Raw genomic sequence first — 14804 nt, 5'->3', positions numbered from 1 at the left:
GTTCAGTGGATGGTATAATTTCCTTCTGTCTTCTTTGTTCAATAAAACCAATACAAATGATGTTATAAAGAGATTTCTGGTAATAAGTCCCACTCTAAAAATTTACGTTTTAATTTTCTAAGATATAGTTCCAGATAACGTGAAGAGGTTGACCAATAATGGATGAAATCTGAAAATACTATTCCTGGTCTAGTGTAAGCCAAATCAATTTATGTATAAGGACAATAATATGTTTCAAGATGACTCAAAAACTACAAATACCAATTTTTATTTTCAGTGAGTTTTAGAAAAGGAACAAATTCAGAAATACATAAAGATAAATTCTTATTGAAATTTTATGAGGTTTTAATGACTGATTTTAAATTACTTTAACCCCCAAATAGTTTATTTTCAAGCAGGTTTACATTTTTTACATTCTAAGTAACATATTAATAAAACAATCTTTACTTATTTTAAAAATTAGAGAGGTACTTAAAATGAAATTATACAAGGACTAAGAATAGCTTCTCTAGTGTAATAGATTTCATACGTATATTACCTTCAGATTGAAACTCTTTTAGTGATATTGTGAGAGGTTTGTCTTTTCCCTGATGAGTCTTTCTTTTGTCTTTTTTATTCATAACCCTTGACTGAGTTGATGCATTTTCAGCATTTTCATATTCCTAAAAAAAATTACCAACAATAATTAAGCTCGGTTTAACACTAGTAAAATCAACTAACCAATGGGCAATATGTTTCTTAAAGTTTTATTTTTTAAAGATAAGAGGCAAATAAGAAAATCAAAACATAGGCTAGCCAAACCGTATAAAAAGACACCTGTTTACTTATACACTCAATCTCTTCCCTCTTAAACACTAAAATAAAAATAAAAAGCTATTCCTTGGTCTGTAACTCCTAGTTGCCACCCTCTTCTTCTTCATTTCAGGACCAAACTTAACACAATAATCTACAGTCAATTTCCTTTCTTTTTTTTCTTTTTTTTTTTTTTAATTAATTTATTTATTTTTATATTTATTTTTGGCTGTGTTGGGTCTTCGTTTCTGTGCGAGGGCTTTCTCTAGTTGCGGCAAGCGGGGGCCACTCTTCATTGCGGTGCGCGGGCCTCTCACTATCGCGGCCTCTCTTGTTGCGGAGCACAGGCTCCAGACGCGCAGGCTCAGTAGTTGTGGCTCACGGGCCTAGTTGCTCCGCGGCATGTGGGATCTTCCCAGACCAGGGCTCGAACCCATGTCCCCTGCATTGGCAGGCAGATTCTCAACCACTGTGCTACCAGGGAAGCCCCTCAATTTCCTTTCTTAACCACACTGAAATCTGGATTCTGCTAGTCTCTGACACTAAAATTAAAGTCAACCTCCTCTTCAATGCCACCCAAAGACATTATTTTTTCAAGCATCTCTTGGTTTTCTCAATACACTTCTCACTATTCTTAAGTCTCCTTCACTGGTTTCTCTTTTCCCAACTATATTCTTAAAAATGCAGCCGCTGTTTACCATTATTCCATTCTTAACCTATTCTTCTTATGCTTTATACCTGTTGTTCCTCAAACTCAAAATTTAAAGTTCTACCTGATGACTTGTGTATGTACTCAAACAGAATGTTCAATAAACATCTGCAAACTAAATATGTTCACCCTGCCTTCCCTACTTGATCTTCTAGTAAGTACCTTGCTTAATGCCACCATCATCTACACAACTGTCTAGGCTAGAAACTTCAGTCATCCTCGCTTATTCTTCCTATACACTTCATATGCAAATTAGTCCCTAGGTCTTGTTGAGTTTATCTCCTAAAGATCTCTTAAATCTATTCTCATTTATTCATACCTTCTGTCACTTCCCCTGTCTTCTCTAGCTTGACACTGCAACACTCTCTAATTTTAGCCCCTCCATTCATCTTCTACACCGTTACGGCATAAGTTTCTAAAATGAAAACCTGTAATCAATCTGAAAGTTAAAAATATTCAACAGCTCTCTGCCAACAAATGTATAAAACTCAATCTCCTTAGCCTGTACATGAGGTTATTTATATTCTATTCTGGTGGCAGTATCTCCAGCAACTCTAGGTCCGCAAATTATAGTTTTTCAAAATGCTACTCTTTCATGTGTACATGTCATATACTTGTCACTCCTTCCCTGAGAATGCCTACTTTCTCTTGCCTACTGCTGAACTTCTGATACATTGAGTACGACTCCTCTTTAAGAACGCTTTCCTAAGATATCCTGCCATTTGTGACAACATGGATAGACCTTGAGCACATTATGCTAAGCGAGATAAGTTAGACAGAGGAAGACAAGTACTGTATGATATCACTTATATGTGGAATCTATAAAAAAAAAAAAGTCAAACCTGTTAAAATAAAATGAGTAAAATGGTGGTTACCAGGGGATGGGGATGGGGATGGGGATGGGGATGGGGGTATGGTGTTTAAGTATACAAACTTATAATGAGTAATAAATAAACCATAGAGATCCAATGCAAAATATAATGAATATAGTCAATAATACTATACTACAATGCTGTAATATGATAAATATTGCTTCACTGGCAATCATATTAAAATATATAAATGTATCAAAGTAACACACTGTACATCTTAAATTTACAAATTGTAACATTCAAATTTATCAAATAAAAAAAAAGAATCCTTTCCTAAAACCCACCCCCATCAAAAGCACAGAAAATTCTTCTATCTTCCTGAATTCCCACTGCACTGAAAACATAAAATCTCTCAATACTATACACTACAATTATGGGTGTGTCTCCTTCCACTGAACTCAATAGCTTGCACCATGTCTTTATCTTTGGACTGTATGCCTAGCAAATTTTAGCTAGTCAAAAAAATAACTGGTGAATGAGTGACAGGATAGAAAATGCCATCCCACACCTTGGCTATTATAAAAATCCTTAGGCTAAAATAATTATAGTTATTTTATTGGAATATTGACTTAAAACTCAATGGCTACATCAATGTAATCACATCAAACTAGCCATCACATACAAAAGGAGTTTCTCCATTCTCTGAGAGTCATTATAGCCTGATAAAACCTATGCTTTTAGGTACCAGGCCTATGCGCCAAGAAAACTGGCTGGGAGCATATTTTACCAACACCATCTACTCTACTCCTTCTCCATAGGTACAGCTAATCCTTTTAGCTTTAGAATGTAGACATATATCTAACAACAACAAATCATCATTGTATGATAATATTCTTTTTGATAAATTTTATCTTCAAACTGGGCAAGTCAGAAGGATTTTTCCAGTGTAATGTGAAAGTCCATTTAAATGATTAAATCATAGTAAAGCTAGCTGTATCCACTTTTGTAATTGCCAGCTTTGTGTCTAAACAGACAAGTAACAACAAGGATTATAGTTATTCTTGATTATTCTGGATAACAGGAATAGGGACATGGAAAATGAAACTAACACATATAGTGTACCAAGTCCAGTCTAACGGCAACCTTCATCCTCTTCCCATGAGCTATAAATAAATAGCAAAATCATCTACTGTAAATGTTAATTCCTCTCCTCCCTTCCTCTTGAGTGAAGAAGCTAGTGTACAATGACATAGTATAAAGGCCCTTAAGCATGACCAGAGGCCATTTATGATCAACCACTGAGTAATCACAAGTTGAATAAACTTTACAGACCAAAAAAAATTCCCAATATATGTAAAGGACTACAATGTTAAATAATATGGAGATGATATAAATGCTCAGTTTAAACATAGAAAAGGGAAACAAACACTACTTTTTGCGTAAATGTCCCTACAGTTACAAACTGTAGAATGCATTTCAACACACAGCCCAATATCAAAGCTTAGTGATAAATGCTGAATTCACAAGGCCAAATTATCAGAAATGTCCTTCTATTTACTTCAGTTAATTAGTAGTGTATCTCTAGCAGAGAGTCTCTTAATGGATGCCCCTGTACTCACAGTTACTTAAATTTTTAAAATTTAACTATTTTCTATGTTCATTTAAAATAAGTTAAAATAAATCATCTGCTATTAGCCTCATTTCCTCTCTCCCCTTCATCTTGGTTGGAGAAATTTCTTAACTGAACATTCCAAATCACCAGACAAAGCTTAGTGCTCGTGTTTCTGTTATCTCTCAGAACTTGAGGAGAAATCTCATGAAAACTTTATGTTAATTACTTTGTTACAAGGATAAATTTTTAGGACAAACTTTAAAGAACTTTTATACAAAATTCAGGAAGGGTGGTTCTAACTTTTGACCACTTAAACCTAAAATATCTAAATCCATAAATGTATAAATACCTTTTTGTGTTCTTCATATTCTAATTTACTTAGCAACAATGCCTTCTCAAGATCTGCTTCAAACATTTCAGATGTCAGCTAAAAATAAAAAGAAAGTTTAACGATAAACAGATAATAGCATTATACAACACGATAATATATACAGGATAAGAAAACAAATACTTCAATAAACAGTCTAGGTTCTCCAAAGTTATCTATCCATGCCAAAGTAGAGAACTCTGTGTTTTATAGAAGATACCAAAGCAAAAACTTACTATTTTGATATTTTTATTTCCTCATTGTCAATTATCTGTTGTATAATAATCTTTTTACTGTAATAAAAAAAAATCTCACAAAGGAATTGACACTGTAATAGATGTTAAAGATGGTATCTAGTTTTGGACACAGAAAATATAACAGTGATTATTACTCAAAAATATAAGAATACTGAAAACTCAATAAGCATTATAAAACATACCATCTACTTAATACAGACTAATTCACAGGTATAGAACCTTTAAATAAGGGACCAATTGTCCTGGTATATGCCTGATGTTACAGAAAAATTGTAGTGCATCTTTTTACTGCTATCTTTTTATTCCTTTTGTATGACTTCCCTACCTTTAAACTCCTCTAACACTATAATAAAATGATTCTTTGTGATCTGTATCTTTTGGTACCTCTTTCTCACCGCTCAATCTCACCTTAACTTCTTATAATCTAGCTTCTGCCACCCTCCAAACAAATCACTCTCTAAGAATTACTTTTCCTAATTGCCAAACAGAATTGGTACAGTGGCTGGACGGGACTTTGGGTTGTCTGCCTTTGGGGATAAGGTATATCTGCAGCTGAATAGGATAGCTGCCACATGTAAACATCTTGGATTTGTTTACATGTATGTGTCGACCTATGCATACTGTATAATAAAAGCATAAATTTAGTGGACATTGCTTGTTTTTGTCTGTCCATAATCCCTTCCTTTATTCCTTTGAATAACTACAATTCAATCCAGTGTCCTAGGATTCCAGCAAGACAGCCAATCACCTAATTCTATATACCACCCACTACCATACCCACACAAATATGTGTATGGTATCACCAACAACAGGATGGGAGCAAAGGACCTAACTCTTTTTTGTTCTCCTAGGAACTAAAATTTGAGAACAAACACAAAGTAAGTGGGGTTCAATCAGCTGATGATAGCCTCTAAAAGTGAGTGTACTAGTTCATGCCTCTGAGCACCCCAGAATTCCTTAATTTCCATCTTTCCCAAGGTCTCATTGTTTAGTTTTTAATTCAAATCTGTGAATCACTCAGTATCCTTTTGTCAAATTATTTTTTGCCAAAGTTATTCAGAATTGTTTCTGTTGTTTAACGATTTAAAAAAAACACTAAACTAAAACAGAAACCAATTCCAAAAAGAAGTCATCTGTTTCAAAGGGACACCTTAAAAAGTGGAAAAATGTTAACACTGGACACCATGAACTAATAAATCTTTTACTTCTAATCAAAGCATTTCATCCAATCCTATACTAAGACAACAAAAAGAGGAGGAAAAAATAGGTTTATCACAGAAAAAAATTAATCTAACTCAGAGAAAAATAGTTAGAATTAAAATGGTAAATAAGGGCATATAGCACTAGAAATTCTGGTTAAGCCCCAAGTAAACTGTACATACTTTTTCTACGGAGTAACTGAAAAGAACTGAAGAATTAATTCAATCCAAATTAATAATAATCAGGAAAAAGTAACCTTTTTTAAAAGGTTACCCTTTTAAATACTTTATTATATAAATGTATATTAAAAAACAATATACAGTTAAAAGGTAAAAAGGAAGTGGATTCATGTTAGTGTTACACAAAAAAGGAAGTTTACACCAATTTCTCCACCTAAACTCAAAGCAAACTGAGTACAAAATAATTCAATACAATTAGAGCATAGCAGTCATCCAAACATAGAAAAAGTAACAAAATTACTTAAGTTTATTCTGAGAAAAGTTGGTTAAATTTACCACTAAGCTTTTAATCCATATTAACGACATTTAACATTTACAGAAAACACGTTTAAGATTATTTCCAATATGTCACATATTCTGACTGATATTCCAAAAATAAATTAGTGGGCAGGAGAAGAGGAGACGAATTTGGGAGTCTTGCAAGATGTCATTATTTTTTTTTTTCAAACTATCTCAAGTAACTTAGATATTAAGACAGCTGATTCTAAGAAAAGGATAAAAACGGAATGAAATGGAACTTTTAAAAGTGAAAAATACGGCTCTTCCCAGCATTTGATTCTAAATATAGCAGTTTAAAGCTTACATTTACCTTTTAATTATTAACAAAAACTAGTATACAAGGAAATACAATTAGGCAAAAATGATTTAAATTTCAGTTTAACTCTTTGAAAACTAGGAAAAACTTCCCAAATGTCACTGTATGGTTCAACCTATAAGGATTCACAGAGAACCCTCTATGTGCTTTGCCTCTAGTCCTTTAAAGTAGCAGCAAAAATTTGGCTTTTGCCCTCAAAGAATTTCTACTCCAGTTGGGAATAAAAAACTAACACACATGACATACAGAAAATAGAATAAGATATTAAAAGTGCTACAAAAGTTGACAGAAAAAAGGTAAACAAGAAATAGAATTCAAAGAAGCATACAGAAAAGAAAATAAGTTGGTCCTTAAAGGAGAGATATAATTTGGATAGGTAGCAAAATGAATGGAAGAATTTTAGGAGGAAAGAGTCACGTGAACAAAAAGTATGATATTAAGAATATATATATTATGGGATACATGATAAAAGATAAATACTATGCAATACAAGAGAGATGTGGAAAAAATCCACACTTTGGGATATCACACAGGTGGATAATTTATATTTCTATTCCACGCATTCTAGCTGTGATCCGGGGCAAGTTATGTAACTTCTGTGAATCTCAGTTTCTTCATAAATAAAAAGGAAACAGAAATATCAACCTTGCAGTGTAGTTTTGAAAATTTAAAGCTATAATATATGTAAAGTACCTAGCACAGTGCCTACCTGGCACAAGAGTTACACACAATAAATTAGAATTCCCCTTCTCTATGTTGGAGAATAGTAGAAAATACGATTGCTTAGGGTAAAATTAGGTTCCAGACACTCCCTAAAAATTATGGATTCAGGATAGATGAAAGAGGAACTCTGATAAGAGTAATTTTAAAGAAATAAACTGTCATATTAGAAGAATGAGAACTTAGAATCAATGGGTCTGGCTAAACCACTGTAGTCTCAGCATACAGGAACCTGGACCTGAAAATAGCAATGCAGGAAACAAAGAAGGCTATTTCTCAGCAAAGAATGACCAAGTTTCGGAACACTGATTAAATATGAAGAATGAAAGAAGAATGATTCAAAGATAAGATTTTTTACTCCAGATAATAGGGAGAAAGGTAACACAAGACTACAATACCAGGAAAGAGAAAGAAAACATGATTCCAAATTCCCTAAACATGCCTTAATTAGAGAATTAGTTAATCATAAGACTGATGTCAATGTAATTAATCAGTACATGTAGAGGTAGAACTGGGAGGGAAAAAAAAAGTCTGGGCCTGAAAGACAGGCACTGGACATGAAAATGCAACTAAAACCATGATTTTTAAAAAGTATCTTATATGTTAAGTATGCAAATTTAGAATTCCTCATCATTTTCTTTGTACTTATGGGAGGAGGAGGAAAGGAAGAAAAAGAGGAAATAGTAGGCACTAAAATGCCTACAGGATTGGAGAAGATACTTACATGTGCCCAAGATGGAGTACTTCAGATCCCCTTCCTCCTGGCTTCCTTCATTGCCTCCTATCCCCATCTAGTAGTAAAACATTTTTTTTCTATTTAAATAAATAAACCTATAGCTCAAGGGTTTATGATCAGTTAAAGAGTATGAAGAACCAATGAAAAATGAGAAGGACAGTAAATATGTTGTAACTAGATTTTTAAAAATTTGTAAATTGAAGTACCATAAAAATTTTACGCACTTTGAATCCAAGCAAAACAAATCCCAAATGAAGAATTAATCTTCATTTCTCAGGGGAACAGGGTTATTGTAACACAACACACAACAACATTCTGAGGACATCTAACACTTGCAGCCAAGTGTTTAGCCACAGTAGCAGTAGTGCCTTCTGGTCCTCTAACTCAGTGATTTTCAAAGTGTGGAACATATACCTTCACTAATTTGGAAAGCAGAATCATTTCCCAGAAATCTTCCAGTAGTCTTATTGAACATTATGATTTTAAAGGTTGTAAATATTCTACAAAAACTGTATCTACGTGTTCATACTAATGATCAGGTTCGGTTCATCTCAATTAATGCATCTTCATATCTTTTGAGTGCTGTTTACATTTATTAAGTTGTATGCTTTAATTACATCTCAAAGTAATAAAAATGGTTCAACGATTCACTGAAGGATTAAAAGTAGTAATGAAAATAGTAAATAATGCAACTTATAAAAAACATAAATTTTAAAATGAACAGGACTCTAATACAGTGAATACAGAATATAAATCTGTATGTGTTAGCACAAGAGTGATTGTCACATAAGCAAATGAAAAGGAAAATTATAAATAGAAAATTAACATAGTAAATATTTGAAATTTCAATTTATTGAGTCATCAATCTATTTGTTCCTAGCTTCCTGCTATGAAACATGGTCAGACCAGTGGCCTAAAGACATTATAGTTTTTGTTTCACTTCCAAAGCACAATGACCTGTATGAGTCTTTCCAGAACAGAACAAGTACTAAGTAATGCTTTCCAGAACAAAAGTGATGAATGTTGTTGCTAAAGAAAAAGCCAAAAAAACAAAGAGCACTGCTTATAGTAAAACCAGGTGCAAGTCAAACTATCAACAATAGACTTATTATACCAGCCACAAGGTTAATGAGAAATATCACACTCACAAACAAACAAAAAACAGAACAAACTATTGGCAAAATGCCTTTATCAGATAGATGTACTAGAGGCTACAATGTGAAAAAACAATTAACTATGCACATGCTAGCAGATATTCAACTTCAGAGTTGGACAAAACCAGTGATATGTGGAGTCTGAATCAATACAACAATAGTAAGAAATACACAATAAAATTTGATCTATTTATCACTGAATATCCATGAGAAGAGATTTTTCTATTCATTCATTATTTTTGAGCCATGATGTAAAATTTTTAAAAGGTAATACTGGAATCAGTATTATCAATGCACTACCACAAATATAAGAGGTTATACCTGAACAACATCTACACTGAGATTTATTCCCAGGCAACAAGTGATGGTGAACAATATGGCTCTTGATCTTGATTCAATATTAAAAAGAAATGGTAAAAATTCTGAATACAATCAAATCAAAGTCATGGCCTATTCTTTTTTTTAAACAGCTTTACTGAGATATAATTCACATATTTTATGTATCACATATCACATAAAATCTACCGACTTCAAGTGTGAAACGTATACCTCCTTTGATGTATACATTTCTGCAAAGAAATTTTGTATTCTGCTCATCTCCCTTTCAATTTCTCTTACCCGATTTTTCATCTCAGTCTATTATTTCACCTTTTTATATAACATTACCGTCACCTTGACTTTTACAAAATGTTCTAGCTCCTTGGTTTTTATTAAAGCAAAAAATAGGTGCTGTCTAAAATCAATTTCTCTGTTCCCTGTAGCAAATCTTTTTCAAAGTACACTTTCACTTTGGACATTAAGTACAATGTTCTTCTCCTTTTATGTGGCAGAAACTTTTCTTCAGCTGACATGAGATCAACTAAGATGCAGTGTTTGCTTCTAAGTAAGTGGAGTGGATGTTTCTTTACTGTCTATCTTGTTGCTGTTTAATGCCAGCTCTCAGATTTTATGCTGAGGCTTAGCCAATGTAAATTTACATTATCGCTTTGATAATTTAGGAGTAGTAAACTTTGTCTTAGCATTTCTCTTTTGTGTTTAAAATAAGCAGCCACATAACAGACAGGATTTCTATATCCCGCTTTTTGACTGGCTCAGCCCTCAACACATGGAGCTTCTCATAGTGCTGTTTCCCTGTGTGAGGGAGAACACCCACCACAACTGCATACCTTCTGCCTAGTACAGTCACTGTCTGGTCCCTACTTTTAAAATCTATTATTCCACACAGTAAAATAGATTCCAGGTGGTATACTGTCCATCAGTCCCAAAGCTTGCCCTTATCTCTTCTTCACTTGTCACTGTAATTATCCCAACAACTACTTTACTTCTCATGACCTTGATTATTTTCCTACAAGTGAGACTTCCAAATAAGGTACCAGGTTTTCCTAAGTGACCCATCAATAGTATATCCAGCAGAAATTCCTCAAAGTTCCTCAGCCTTGGATGATATTTTTATATAGGGTTGGGGCCAAGTTGACTATTTCCTTCTCATAATTACCTGGTCATTTTGGCAGCAATCAATGGCGGCAGGAAGAAGGGCAATCAAATATGTGCTTAAGTTCCCCTATTACGTGGCATTTATTGTGGTACAAAATTGAGTAGTTTTCCTTTATTAATTTTCCAGTGCCTCTTGGGCCACTGGGAGAAATTCTCTCTGGTGAAGACACTAGCAAATTCTATTACTGCCTAAACAAGTAGATCATTACGTTAATAATACATGTAAACCAGAAAAAATTTGTCATAATGAATGCTGTAGAAGGGAAAAAGAATCAAATAACCCCTCTAGAAAAATACAAGATGATTTATCCAGTTTACCAATGCTCGGAAATACCATTTTTGCACAGCCCTAGTGTAATAACTGATGCTCGTAAAGATGAGCCTGAGGCACTACAAAATTCTATAGAAAATGTTATAATTAACGTAGTTTATGATAAGAGCATAGTTCAGTATAGTCTAATTCTTTTTTTTTTTTTTTTACAGGAACATGTATTTATTTATTTATTTATTTATTTATTGGCTGCGTTGGGTCTCTGTTGCTGCACACGGACTTTCTCTAGTTGTGGCGAGCAGGGGCTACTCTTCATTGCAGTGCACGGGCTTCTCATTGCAGTGGCTCCTCTTGTTGTGGAGCACGGGCTCTAGGCACGTGGGCTTCAGTAGTTGTGGCACGCAGACTCAGTAGTTGTGGCTCGTAGGCTCTAGAGCACAGGCTCAGTAGTTGTGGCACGCAGACTCAGTAGTTGTGGCTCACGGGCTCTAGAGCGCAGGCTCAGTAGTTGTGGCACACGGGCTTAGTTGCTCCATGGCATGTGGGATCTTCCTGGACCAGGGATCGAACCCGTGTCCCCTGCATTGGCAGGCAGTCTTAACCACTGCACCACCAGGGAAGTCCCTAGTCTAATTCTTTTAAAACTGGTAACCCAAGCATGATAGGTATAGCCACTCCATTAAGCCAAACATCTGCTAAAACAATACCTATTCCCAACAGATCAAATGGCAGTTTAGCAGATAAGAAAATAACTATTAATTTCCCATACATACAGCACCTCCTAGAGTACATTCCAGGCTTAGTGTGTTAATTTCCTGGATACCACACACACAAAAAGAAATTGATTGGTTTTATTAAATTATCTCTTTGATTTGGTTATTAATGACATTTATTTAATAGAGGCATAAAAGAACAAAACATCGTGTAAATAGGTTAAAAAAAACAAACAAATGTCATAAACTATTTTACAACAAGGTTGAAAAGGAGAAGTTTCTCCTCAAAGTCTTTCTTTCTTTAAGTAAAACTGTCACTGAGTATTTTTTTTTAACATCTTTATTGGAGTATAATTGCTTTACAATGCTGTGTTAGTTTCTGCTTTATAACAAAGTGAATCAGCTATACATATACATATATCCCCATATCTCCTCCCTCCCACCCTCCCTATCCCACCCCTCTAGGTGGTCACAAAGCACCAAGCTGGTCTCTCTGTGCTATGCACTGCTTCCCACTAGCTATCTGTTTTACATTTGGTAGCGTATATCTGTCCATGCCACTCTCTCACTTCATCCCAGCTTACCCCTCCCCCTTCCCGTGTCCTCAAGTCTATTCTCTACGTTGGCGTCTTTATTCCTGTCCTGCCCCTAGGTTCTTCAGGACCTTTTTTTTTTTTTTTAGATTCCATATATATGTGTGAGCATACGGTATTTGTTTTTCTCTTTCTGACTTACTTCACTCTGTGTGAGTCTCTAGGTACATTCACCTCACTACAAATAACTCAAGTTTTTTTTATGGCTGAGTAATATTCCATTGTATATATGTGCCACATCTTCTCTGTCCATTCATCAGTTGATGGACACTTAGGTTGCTTCCACGTCCTGGCTATTGGAAATAGAGCTGCAATGAACATTGTGGTACATGACTCCTTTTGAATTATGGTTTTCTCAGAGTATATGCCCAGTAGTGGGATTACTGGGTCGTATGGTAGTTCTATTTTTAGTTTTTAAGGAACCTCCATACTGTTCTCCATAGTGGCTGTATCAATTTACATTCCCACCAACACTGCAAGAGGGTTCCCTTTTCTCCACACCCTCTCCAGCATTTATTGTTTGTAGATTTTTTGATGATGACGATTCTGACTGGTGTGAGGTGATACCTCATTGTAGTTTTGATTTGCACTTCTCTAATGATTTCACTGAGTATTTTTAATAAGAGACCTCTGGTCTTACAAATGTGATTTTTTTTACTTGAAATAATTTAATCCTGTTTTTCTCCCTTCCCTATATCTCCCTCATTTGTAAAAAGGCAGATGAATTTAAAACTCAGAAAATAACTGCTTGAAATTGCCAAAACTAACAAATATAATAAATGTGTCAATCTGCTTTCCTAGTAGATAAAAACCAGAACCTCTTATAAAAAGTAGCAAACACATGTGAGTTAATCCAATATAAAATGCTCCTCAGAACAGTGGTGTCATGGTCAGATGCACTGCTATCTTAAAAATGCAAAAATTCACTGAAAACCAAAGCAAAACAATTTGATTTACTTAGCTGTACCTGCTCATCTCTTTGTCTCCACTCTTGCCAATTTTCTTCCCGTGAATCCTTCTGTACCGGGTTTGGTAATGATAGCTCATGCTGAGCATTACAAATGGCATGGGAGGATTTCTGGGGAATTTTCTTAAAAGCAAGATTCCTGAGCTATGAAACAAACAAACAAAAAATTAAATTCAGTTTACCAATCCTGGGATACAAATGATTTTTTTGGAAGTTAAGAAATCAATATTTTTATACTTCTAAATACTCATTATGCTAACTCACAAAGTCACTATTTGAATTTTTTGTAGTCTTTTGTAGAATGCTAATTTCACCAGCATTTGAGATAATTTTGGTGGATTTCTAGATGAAATGATTAATAAGTGAGAATGGATTATACTCTATTATACCACCATTTTAATGAGTCTGCTTTACTAAAGGGAAGTTTATAGGAGTAGAGAACAGGATAACAAGTATGCTTTTAAAATACAAAACAATAGGGTTCAATAAGATTAAAGTTTAATAGCTTATAAATTTAAAAGTTTAAATAGTGAGAGAAGATAGCTTAAGGAACTCTAACTACTTTGCTAGTCCTTAAAAATACAGGGCCTAGTCCACAAAGTAACATAATGAACTAAAACTGTACTGGCCAAGCCACTCCCAACAATAAGAAAAATCTTAGTCACAGAGGTTGAAACAGGGAGAAAAATACTGAGAGGCTACTATGGATTAAATTGTATTCTCTCAAAAAATATCTTGTAGGCCTAACCCTTGCTGTCTGTGAATGGGACCTTATTTGGAAATAGGATCTTTGCAAATATAATCAAGTTAAGATTAAGGTTATACTGAATTAGGGTGGGCCCTAATCCAATGAAGGGTATAGACAAAGATACACAAAGAGAACACCATGTAACAAAAGAGGCAGACTGGAAAGATGCAGCCACTAGCCAAGGAATGTCAAGGACTGACAGCTACCATAAGAAACTAGGAAGAGGCAAGGAGGGATTCTACTCAGTCTCAGAGAGCGCCTGGCCCTGCTGACGCCATGGTTAGAACTTCCAGCCTCTAGAACTGTTAAGAGAATAAATTTCTGTTGTTTTAAGCCACCTGGTTTGTGGTACTTTGTTACAGCAGCCCTAGGAAACCAATGAAGAGGCTTCAAATCAAGGATCAACAATTTAACTGATAATCAATAGACTGTTCTGCAAGAGGGAGTGATGAGATACAAACATCGCTTTAAGCAGCTGCTTTCTGCTGTGGAAAAGACAGAGTAGAGGGGATGCTGCTAGAGACAAAGCCATGGCAGGTACACTACTGATTTATTACAGAAAGTAGACTGACAGAACTATAGCTGTGGAAGTGGGAAGGGAGGATCCTCAGGCTCATTCTCAGCAATGTAATGTAAACTCCACTATTACCTTATTTTCTGTTCCCCACATCTAATACCAAAAAGAAAATGGTGGGCAATCAAAAGTTCTGTAAGACTGAACTTCTGAAAGGTTGTATGGTGAGAAAAATGTCTTTTAAAGTGGCTCTCTGTGTGGCAGCATTTTAAAGAGATACTTAGAAAGCAATGGTGATGGAAATAAACAAA

The 14804-nt window shown here is 34.7% G+C and overlaps 1 protein-coding gene across 1 annotated transcript in view; it reads right to left on the bottom strand.

Annotated features, from left to right (window-relative positions):
• Positions 1-14804, bottom strand: part of GKAP1 (G kinase anchoring protein 1) — a 79849-nt gene that overhangs the window by 55184 nt on the left and 9861 nt on the right. Inside the window, exons 4-6 of the mRNA XM_059926322.1 lie at positions 13232-13375; positions 4275-4352; positions 539-662 (exon numbers count right to left, since the gene is read on the bottom strand). Coding sequence (XP_059782305.1) covers positions 539-662; positions 4275-4352; positions 13232-13375 — 346 coding nt within the window. The remainder of the gene's footprint in view (positions 1-538; positions 663-4274; positions 4353-13231; positions 13376-14804) is intronic.

Source organism: Balaenoptera ricei, chromosome 6 (assembly GCF_028023285.1).
Source record: "Balaenoptera ricei isolate mBalRic1 chromosome 6, mBalRic1.hap2, whole genome shotgun sequence".
Lineage (NCBI taxonomy): Eukaryota > Metazoa > Chordata > Mammalia > Artiodactyla > Balaenopteridae > Balaenoptera > Balaenoptera ricei.
The sequence above is the reverse complement of the archived record's forward strand: the minus strand, read 5'-3'. Positions and strand labels throughout refer to the sequence as shown.